Raw genomic sequence first — 10,719 nt, forward strand, 5'->3', positions numbered from 1 at the left:
TGCAGGGGTTCAGAGAGAAATCAAGGGGGCGTCTGCTGGGTGGGGAGCCCCTGGGTGCAGCAAACAGTCAAGCACTCAGCTGCTCCCCACGAGGTTGGAGGGTCAAGGCCACCCAAGGTGCCTCAGAAACAGGTCTGGCAATCTACGTCCAAAAGCAAAGCTGTTAAGGACCTGTGACTTCTGGGAGGTACATAGTCCATACAAGAGTGGCCTTGGGGAGGGGACAGTGTTTGCAGGGGCTGGCCCCTCCAATCAGGAAGCTGCTCAGCCACATCTCCCACAGGGACCTAACACCTAAGGGGCGAACCAGATTGTTTAGAGATGGGGGGATTCCCAGGAAGAATCAGCTGGAGTCAGGGGCAGTGGCCGCCTCGGGGTGCTGGAATCGGGGGCTGCAGGCGGGCCGGGGCGGCTGCTCAACAGGGGCCCACTTGCACCATTGTGTGTTTCACCTTGAACTCGGGCTGCTGTGTCTGCTCAAAGCTGTCATCATTCTTGACACTGTCCCCCAAGAGAGCACAGGCTCGAGAGGTGGCCTCAAACTATGTGGAAGGCCCTGGAGGCGAGGAGGGGTGGAGGCAGGGCGGGCTTAGACGGAGTGGGGGCTCACAGAGCCTAGCCTGCTCCCCTTTTGAACCCAAGAGCCTCCACTTTCTTTGACAGACCTACTGCGAGTGTGTTTTTAAACCCTCCCAGAACATATAAACACGACATTTGCCAATGCAACATTTTTCGCATGTACAACTCAACGACACCAATTACATGGATCATGTCAGGCAGCCGTCACCAGAAACAGAAACTCCGTGTCCCTTAATGGTGATGCCCCCTGCCTGCCTGCCCACCCTGGTGACCACACAAAACCTTGGTCTCACCCTCCCTGTGAGCGAGAGCCGGCCTTCTGTGCCTGACGCACTGCACCGAGCGGCATGTGTTCAAGGTCCAGCCGTGTCGTCGCAGGTCCCAGGCCCCTGTTTCTGTTCTTGGCTGAGCGATATCCCCTGGCTGGACCGGTGTGGGCATCCGTCTCTGTTCACAGACACTCAGGTTGTGTCCACGTTTCGGCTGTCCTAGCAGTGCTGCAGTGAACGGAGGTGCACGGCGCCACTGCGTTTCAACATTCGGGGCATCTGTAGCCACGTGGTCACAACACTTCTGTCTGTGGGCCACGGCTGGGCTGCCGGGGGCACCCACTGGTGTTTGTGTCTAGTACAAAGCCCCAGTGCATGGTGGTCCCTGGACCTCACCCCACACGGAGAAACTCACCTGACAGGGTGAGTGGCCTGGGCGCTGGCGTCTTATTCCAGGGCCAGGCCCAGGCTGGCCTGACCTTGTGCCTTCACGCCCTACAGTCCCCCTGAGGGCCTGACCTCAAGGCCCTGGCATTTCTTGCAGGTACAAGGACTACCGTGAGCCCCCGTGGTCCGAACATAAGTACGACATCTCCAAGGACTTCTGGGTGGTGCTTGCGGCCCGGCTGGCCTTCGTCATCGTCTTCCAGGTGCGGTGGCCCGAGCGATTCCCGGAGGGCGGGGAATTGGGGCCTCAAGGCCTGCTCTATGTCCAGAGTTGGGTCAGCGTCCGAGGCGGACACCCAGGGAGCAGGGCCGCCTTGAGCGTGCTTGCCCGTCTGGAGTGAACACCACTGTTCGCTCCAGGTTAGGAGGTAAGCACAGGGCAGCCCGTGCTGACACTGCTTCCTGGGTGCTCCTACACTGGTCAGGACGCGGCAGCTGGCCGGAGCAGGCTCCTTGAAGGTGGGTCTGGAGAACCCGTTTAGGACCCCGAGAAGGGCCGGCTGACCCCTGGCCCGGTCCAAGGACAAGCCCCAGGAAAGCCTCTGGAAGGAAGGAGGATATAAGGGGTGGTGCCTGAGGGGTTTGGACTCGCGCAGGGAAGGCCAGAAAACAGAGCCCCTGACTCCACGTGTGTCCAGCGGGTTTTCAGTGGCTGAGTTTTCAATAGTTGATCACCAGGCTTTTCTTCTGAGGCGCCTGCGCGGACTCGAACCCCCAACCTTTTGGTTAGCAGTCGAGTGTGGTCACCATCTGCAGCACTCCGGGACTCCTCGGAAAAGGCTGTTGTTGGTTGTAGTGCAGTCGGGTCCTGCTGACGGCGCCCCCATGTGGCCAGAGCGGAGCTGCTCCGGCGGGTTTCCAGAGCTGGGCCTGGGAAGGCAGGCGGCCAGCTCTGTCTGCTGACCGGGGAGCACAGGTTTAGTATAAGTGGTGCTGGTGGGACGAAAGAGCGAGGCCGGGCCCTTGGCTCTATGCTGTCTGTCAGACGTGGGGTGAGGGGCACCCAGCGCTGTCCACCTCTCAGTCTCTGTCCACAGCTCTGTGGAGTAGGCTCTCTTCAGTGGGCAGGACCAGGACAGACAGGTGGACAACTCAGTAAGCAGGACCTCAGTCTCCACCCAGCCCAGTGCTCTGGAAGGAACACGGGCACTCTAGGGCCTGGGACCTGGCCCACCCAGCCTGGGCACTGGGAGGGGGACAGGGGCCCTCTCTTGAGGCCTGGGACCCAGCCCACCCAGCCCAGTGCTCTGGGAGAGGGACAGGGCCCTCTCTTGAGGCCTGGGACCCCGCCCACCCAGCCTGGGCACTGGGAGAAGGACAGGGGCCCTCTCTTGAGGCCTGGGACCCAGCCCACCCAGCCTGGGCACTGGGAGCGGGACAGGGGCCCTCTCTTGAGGCCTGGGATCCAGCCCACCCAGCCTGGGCACTGGTCATTTCTTAAGCCTCATTGATAAGGAGTTCAGAACGATTCAGAGAGTTGTCCAATTTATGGGGTTCAGTTCTGTCAGGAGGAGGCCCTGGGTGGCAGAAACCAGAGGCGCCTGGGAAGATAGGCCTGGTGACCCACTCTCTGGAGCGTGGCTCTGCTGCGACGCGGGGCATTGTGGGTCGGAATCAACGAGGCGACAAGACAGTTGGCACACGTTTCCGGGAGGTCGGCTGGGGCGTTGCTGTGCTTCCGGACCCTCTGGGGCCCCTGGAAGTGCACGCGGGGAGGTGGCAGGCAGCTGGCTGCAAGGCTGGAGGGTCGAGCCCACCCAGCCTCGGAAGGAAGGCCTGGCATCTGTTACGGAAAACTCAGCCACTGAAAACCGCTGGGAGCGCAGCTGTGCTCTGCCCCACACAGGGCGGGCGTGACTCGGGGCCGCCTCACAGCAACCTGGTGGCTTGGCCTTTGGGGAAACTGAGGCCCGGAGAGCGGCAGGGGCTGATCAGCTGCGGGGCGCAGGGAGAGCCGTTGGCCCGTGGACCCCTTCCCAGCCCCCACGAGCTGCCTCTCCTTGCAGAACCTGGTGATGTTCATGAGTGACTTCGTGGACTGGGTCATCCCAGACATCCCCAAGGACATCAGCCAGCAGATCCACAAGGAGAAGACGCTCATGGTGGAGCTGTTCATGAAGGAGGAGCAGGGCAAGCAGCAGCTGCTGGACACGTGGATGGAGAAGGGCCGCCAGCGCGAGGAGCCGGCCAACAGCCACGCGGCCAGGGCCGGCCCGGACAGCGCCGCCTTCCCCGGGGGCGCCCTGTAGCCGGCGGCCAGCCTGCGGGACCCGGCCAGACCTGGGTGATGGTCACACGTGGAGGACCTCTGGCGGCCAGGGCACCACTTCTGTCCCCTGGTTTTTTCTTCCTTTCCTTGTGTTTGCACAGAGCCCTGATGCAGGGAGTTAGTTTCTTACTGTTAGGGTGAAGGGTGAAGGGGAGAGGTTGCGGGCGCTTTGCAGAGACCGTTCTCGGGAAACGGGGTCTCCTTGGTGTGGAAATATCTGTCTTTGAGCCTCCTGATGCCTTAAAATACAAGCAAGGTGGGACGCGCAGCCTCGGGCAGAAGCGGGCGTTTAGAGCGGAGGAGGGGGAGTTGATGGGGAGTAAACAAAGCAGTGTCTGCTCGGAAGGGGTCTCCACCTCTGGGTCAGACGGGCCCCAAGCCTCTTAATGAGCTTCCCTCCCAGGTCAGAAGCTGAGACACGCGGGTCACAGAGAGGGGCACCGTCGCCCTGCCTGCTCGGAGGGCGCGGGAGCTTCTATTTTGTTCTCGGAGAGCTGGAGGGACGCAGGGGTCCGTGATGAAGCAGTCACCTCGCCCTGTGTCCCCCTGCCGTGCCCCCACCCTCGGCACACTGATGAGACCTGGGACCGGCGTGCTCTCTTTGTGGGGTCAGCTCGACAGGGATGCCCAGTGGTCGACCCGGGCGGTGCTCGCGGGGTGCCTTCAGGGCCTCAAGGACTGAGACTTCCGGGAGGTGTGCCCAGCGTTGGAACAAGGATCGATTCAAAAAAAAAAAAAAAATTATGTAGTGGACTTGAGGGTTTGGTTTTTGGGGTCGTTCTGGGGTTTTTTCTGTAGCTTCAAGGTGGAGGGTGTTTCTTTGCTTAGTTACGGAATCTCACCGAGAGGGATTTGCAGTACTGTTACTACCAAAGAGATTTATTAATAAAGCCTTCTATTTTGGTAACACTTCTTTATATTTTTACCTACAGGAATGTCACTCTTGGACAGTCATTGGGGAAGCTTGTGACAGCAAGTCCCCTTAGCCATGCGTGTTTGCACACACATTTGTCTGAGCTTTCTCGAACACCAAAAGAAACAAGAGACGTTTCACCCAAGGGACAGAACCGGCGGCATCCATGCGTCCGTCCCGCCCGCGCCTGCCTTGTGACATTGGCATCCCCGTGTCCGCGGTCGCCAGTCCAAGTCCACAGGTGGCACAGCCGTCCTCCCTTTGCTCCCGTCCTGGGGCCTGCCGCTTCCCTTTCTCTTGTACCATCAGCGTGTGGAGCGGGGTTCTTGTCTGTAAATAACATTGTATTCAGGAAGGGGGGTTACCAACATGCCTTTCGTGGAAGCCATTTAAAAAAAAAAAAAAAATGAATGTGCACAAACCCGCCCAGCACCGAGGCTGAACATTCAAGGAAATAAATTTGAATACTCACTGCTCTCCTCTGTGGACGCCGCGCGCGACCCCGGCCTGAGGGAACACAAGCTACTGCCCCCAGTCGCATGTCTGACGCTGCGGGTCCGGGAGACATGTGGGCCTCCCTGTGCCGGACCCTTGAATTGTTCCAGATGCTCCTGGGACTTCATCTCCCTGATTCTGTGTGTGCACGTGTGTGTTTGCATGTGCTTGTGTATGTGTGCACATGTGTTTGCATGCATAGGTGCACACATGTATGCATGCACTTACGTTTGTGTGTGCAGGTGTGTGTACATGTACACTTGTGTTTGTGTGTGCATACACAGGTGTGTTGGCATGTACTTGTGTGTTTGTGTTGCTTGTGTGTGCATGCATATGTCGGGGGGGGCATGTGTGTCAGGGAGGGAGGGGGTTGTGGTCTCTCATTCTCCTCATAGCCTCTTCCAGAATCCCCTAACCTTGACCCCTAGTCCACCGACCCGACAGACTACTGCAGGAGTTCCATGGGCCTTTTGGGGACTAACTAGGGACGTCCGTGTTTTCACCTGAGCCCGTGGGCACTCCTTTTGAGCACCCACCTATAATCCCCATCAGGAGCTCTGGTGGTGTAATGGATAAGGCACTTGACTGCTAACTGAAAGGTCAGCAGTTCAAACCCACCAGCTGCTCCGTGGAAGGAAGACAGGGCGATCTACTTCCGTAAAGATTTACAGCCTCAGAAACCCAGTGGGGGTCTCTATGAGTCAGAAATGGCTCAATGGCAGTGAGTTTTTTTAGGTTTTTTAAATTCTCATCATTTAGTGAAACAAAGGATTTTTTTCTGATGTCAGTAACGCCTGCAGTCCTTTAGCCAGTTGGGTTCATGGACACCCTCACCTCAGCTCGGGCCCGGACTGCGGGCGCCCCCTAGTGTCAGGACGTGTTGGTCCCCAGGAAACCTCAGCCCCTGCTTCCCCCAGCGGCTCACGGTGCCCCAGGCACCTGCCTGGAGAACACTGTCCCAACGCTTCGGAGCCACCTTCCTGGTTCCGTGAGGACCCTGTGGAGCAGTTCTGCTCTGGAACCCACAGGTCTCCGAAGTCAGAAACGGACAGCAGAAACAGTGTCAACAAGAAAGCTTTGGCCCCACCTTCCTGGTCCGGTCCGGAGGGACCAAGGGAAGAGTGGCCTCAGGACCCGCCCCAGGGACCCGTCCTCCACGGTCTCCCACAGGCCTGTGAGGTCAGCAAGGCATCGTTGGCCCCTGTGAGAGATGAGGACACGGGCTCAGAGAGGGCACGTAACTTGCCCGGGAGGCGGGTTCATTAGCTCCGGAGCTGACGGGAGCCCAGGCCCCACGTTCACTTGTCAGCATTCCAGAAACATTTGTGGAGCGCCTGCTCCGTGCCAGCCACTAGGGGGAAGCAGTGAGCAAAGCAGGTGCAGCCCCTTCTGGGTGGGAGGGGCATGACTCCTGCAGAGAGAGGCAGAAGCCGGCCAGAATACGAACCTAGGAACCAGATACTTTGCCAGCAAGAATGCGCCAGAGGCTGTGACGGAAAGTGAGCAAGGTGGTCAGGGAAGCCACTAAAAAGTGGGGCAATACGGAGCCAGAACATGAAACCCTGGACCATTCAGAGACAATGGCACGTGCGAAGGTCCTGAGGCCGCAGTTGGCCTGGTGGACACTTGGAGCAGCAAGCAGGAGGGCGGGGCTGGAGGGGGCCGTAGGTAGGAGAGGAGGCTGGCACCTACTGGAGTGGGGCCTCACCGGCGACGTGAGAGCAGTGCTTAGGGGTCTGATCGGTCGCAGATCACACTGTCGGGGTCACGGGGTTTTCAGTCCCTGATTTTGGAAGTAGCTCACCAGGTCTCTTTTCCTGGCCCATCTTAGTCTGGAAGCTCTGCGGAAACCCGTCAGCCTCACAGTAACACACAGCCCACGCTGAACATGGGTGGGGCTGGGGGTGAGGTCCACTGGCTGGAATCGAACCCAGATCTCCCACACGGAAGGCGAGGATTCTACCATGGAACCACCACTGCTTTATCCTTTGAGAATCAAACCAAACCAGAGCTCCTGCTCGTGACACCCCGCGTGGCACAGGGTAGAACTGCCCTGCAGAGCTGGCCGGGCCTTTCCTCTGTGGCACTCCTGGGTGGGTTTGGGGGGTTTGAGCTGCCAGCCTTTAGCTTAGTAGGGCAAGGGCTTGGCAGTGAGGGCACCTGTGGTCCATTGCAGCGGTCGGATAAATTGCAGCGGGGTGGAGGGCCAGTGTTGGAACCCAATGACTGAAGGTGAGGCTTGGGTGAGGATGGGAGTGGTAAGATGCAAGGAAACCGATAGATAACGTCACAAAGACCTGAGGTCTGGAGGAAAGGACCCCAGGATCGGCCTGGTGCTGTTTTTTCACAGACAAGCACTGTGGGGCTCAGAGAAGGCCGAGACTTGGCCACAGTCACACAACAACCTGGCCACACCATCCTCAGACCCACGGCCCAGAATCCAGCACTGATGTTCTCTCCTGCTGGCGCCTGTGTTGGCGTGGGTGGGAGCCAGGCTGGGCACTGCAGGGGACCTGAGGTGTGGGACGCATGGGCACCTGGGCCAGCCATGCCATCAGGCCGTGTAGTGACACACGGTGTCCACCAGGGGTTCTGCTCCTTCCCTGAGGGCACAGGCTGGCCAAGTGCTGCTGCCAGCCCCAGACAACATCCATTTGGCCAGTGCTTTGGAGCATGTAACAACAACAACAACAACACGGAGCTCTGGTGGCGTAGTGCCTAAGGCATTTGACTGCTCACCAGAAGGCTGGCAGTTCAAACCCATCAGCCACTCCTTGGAAGGAAGGTTGAGCAATCTACTTCCATAGTGATACCACCTCGGAAACCAAAGGAGGGGTCGCTATGAGTCAGATCTGACTTGATGGCAGTGGGGATGGAGTCAGTCATGTTCTCAAAGATGTGTCCAAGCCCAACCCCGTCCCTGTGGGCGTGGCCTGGCTCGGAGAGCGGGTCTTTGCAGATGCTATCAGTTCACAGGAGGTCCCCTGGAGCAGGGTGGGTCCTGGTCGCACCTGAGTCGTGTCCAGCAAAGAGAAGAGATGCGGAGACACCGAGAAGGACGGCCGGGAGGACGGAGCTCTGCTGCATCCACAAGCCCGGGACGCCGGGGGCCACCCCAGCAGAAGCCGGGAGCCACCGGGCCGATCCTGCCCCGAGTCTCTGGAGGGGGCTCGGCCGCAGCAGCCTGAGCTCAGACTTCTGGTCTCCAGGCTGAAGACTGAGGTTCCGCCCTCACCAGCCGCCGGGTCTGCGGGACCTTCTCTCGGCAGCTGCAGGAGCTCACCCGGCAGGCTTGGTGTGTTCTCTGATTTTTGAGTTAATTTGATCTGTAAACATCAGGACTGGCCACATGACAACCCAGCTATTCAGCTTCTCCTGAAGGGTGGCTGGTGGGCTGCCAGCACCGGTCTCCTCGCCCACCTGTCCTGTTGGAGGGGGCCCAGGGTTCCTGCTCCTCTTCAGAGGTGTACACTTCCTGCAGCCCACCACAGCCCCCTCCTCACCCTCCCAAATGTCACCGGTGAATGGTTCCCAGAGGCACTGGCCTTTCCCGACTAGCCTCCACCATGGTCCCTGTCCCGGGACTCCCCAGAACAGAGCTTGGCCAAGGTGTGTGCGGGGGGCAGAGCTGTCTTCACCCTGAGGCTGGACTCAGACCCCCTGCCCCAGGGCACCCACATCCCCAACACCCACACACATTGATCCACAAGTTCCTAGAGCCATTCACCTACACACACGCTCAGGATGACTCCTCCCTCATAGGTGCCACGCAGGGAACACCTGCAAAGAACACACAGCAAAGGACAAAAGCCACCACCTGCCAGGAGACGGGCCGGGAAGGAGCACCTGGCACAGGGCTAGCAGAGAGGAGGCACCAGTCAGTATTGAATAAATTCATAAATGAGGGATGGACAGACGGACAGATGGGTGGGTGGATGGATGTTTGGATGGGTGGATGGGCAGACGGACGGACTGGTGGATGAAGGTTCAAATAGATGCGTGAATAAACGTTTGAATGGATGGACGGACAGACAGACAATGGCAAACAGACTGACCCCTAGGCCTTTCTGCCTGTGGTCTGAATGGCTCAGCATCGAGCTGGCGTGGACGGGGGGAGACACTGTCTCGCTGAGGAGCCAGCATGCTATAACAGAAACACCCCAATGCATGACTCTAACAAACACACATGCGTTCTCTCCCGGTTTAGGAGGCCGGGAGCCCGATTCAGGGCACCTGCTCTGGGGGACGGAATCTTCTCTGCTGGCGTCAGTGCAGGAGGAAGGCCCTTGTCTCCTTCCAGCGTCTGTGGGCCTGGCATTCCCCGGAGACCTCCATGCGTCTCGGCATCAATCCTGCCCGGGGTCTAGGAGGTTCCCAGCAGGCACCTTGGGTCCAAAGGACGCTTTTGGCCCGTGGCTCTTCTTTCTTGGTGGTACGGAGGTCCCTCTGACCTCTGCTCGATTGACCTCTTTTGTACTCAGAAGACACCGACTCAACACTCAGCTTGACCCTGTCGACTGCATCCTGCCTGACTAAGATCACTGCCTTGGCCCTGCCTCGTTGACATCACAGACGGGAGGACTCACGACACACGGGGTGATTGTATCAGATCACAACGCAGACGGTCATTACATGAGACAGACCCACGGCCCCACCGAGTGCCACATGCTTTGGGGGACACAGCCAGTCCATAACATGGAAGGTAAGCTTTGATGCCTCCTGGCGCACAGGCCACAGAAGCAGCCCGCCCCTGCTCCCTGACACAGCCTTGGCAGACATCTGACACCCGCAGCTGCCGCCTGGACACTGAGTGGGAGCCACAAAAGCACTGCAGCCTGGGCCCTTTGCAGATGGCGCACGCTGCTGCCCCCAGAAGCAACCACGGGGTGCACAGCCACCTCCCAGGGCCCCCAGGTGATCCGCACACTGCTGTCTGTCCTCTGTGCGCCTGTCTCTAAGTCTCGGTCTCTCCCTTTCTGTGTCTGTCTCTGACTCTCTTCTGTGTCTCTCTTCTGTGTCTGTCTGCCTGACTCTCTGTGTCTGTGTCTCTCCCTCTGTGCATGTCTCTGTCCCCTCAGTCTCTCCCTCTGTGTGCGTCTCTGTCTCTCCCTCTGTGTCTCTGTCTCCCTCTCCCTCTCAGTCCCTTCCCCCACCACACATTTTTATTAACGTGTAACATATAGAAACATGTGAAAGCAAATGGTCATTAAAAAGCCAGGGAGAAAAGACCACAATGGATGTCAGAAGAGACTCTGAAACTTGCCCCTGAATGGAGAGTAGCTAAAGCAAATGGAAGAAATGACAAGTTAAAAGAGCTGAACAAGATTTCAAAGAGCAGCTCGAAAAGACAAAGCCATGATTAAATGTGCATTAGTCATGATGAAATGTGCAAATTGGGAGTTAGAAAACCAAAAGGGAACAACACACTTGGGATTTCTCAAGCTGAAAGAACTGAAGAAAATAATTCAAGCTTCAAGTTGCAGTACTGAGGACTTCTATGGGCAAAATATTGAATGATGCAGGAAGCATCAAAAGAAGATGGAAGGAATGCACAGAGTCACTGTACCAAAAAGAACTGGTCGACGTTCATCCATTTCAGGAGGTGGCATATGATGAAGAACCAATGGTATTGAAGGAAGAAGTAGAGGCTGCACTGAAGGAACAGGCGAAGAACAAGGCTCCAGGAATTGACGGAACACCCATTGAGACGTTTCAACAAACGGATGCCCCACTGGAGGCACTCACTC

The 10,719-nt window shown here is 58.1% G+C and overlaps 1 protein-coding gene across 1 annotated transcript in view; it reads left to right on the forward strand.

Annotated features, from left to right (window-relative positions):
- ANO1 (anoctamin 1) overlaps positions 1-3,544 on the forward strand; it is a 155,250-nt gene extending 151,706 nt beyond the window's left edge. Inside the window, exons 28-29 of the mRNA XM_042782104.1 lie at positions 1,393-1,498; positions 3,302-3,544. Coding sequence (XP_042638038.1) covers positions 1,393-1,498; positions 3,302-3,544 — 349 coding nt within the window. The remainder of the gene's footprint in view (positions 1-1,392; positions 1,499-3,301) is intronic.
- Positions 3,545-10,719: the final 7,175 nt, after the last annotated feature.

The sequence above is a fragment of the Orycteropus afer genome, unplaced genomic scaffold (genome assembly GCF_000298275.1).
Source record: "Orycteropus afer afer isolate SDZICR_OR568_19922 unplaced genomic scaffold, OryAfe1.0 scaffold00244, whole genome shotgun sequence".
Taxonomy (NCBI): Eukaryota; Metazoa; Chordata; class Mammalia; order Tubulidentata; family Orycteropodidae; genus Orycteropus; species Orycteropus afer.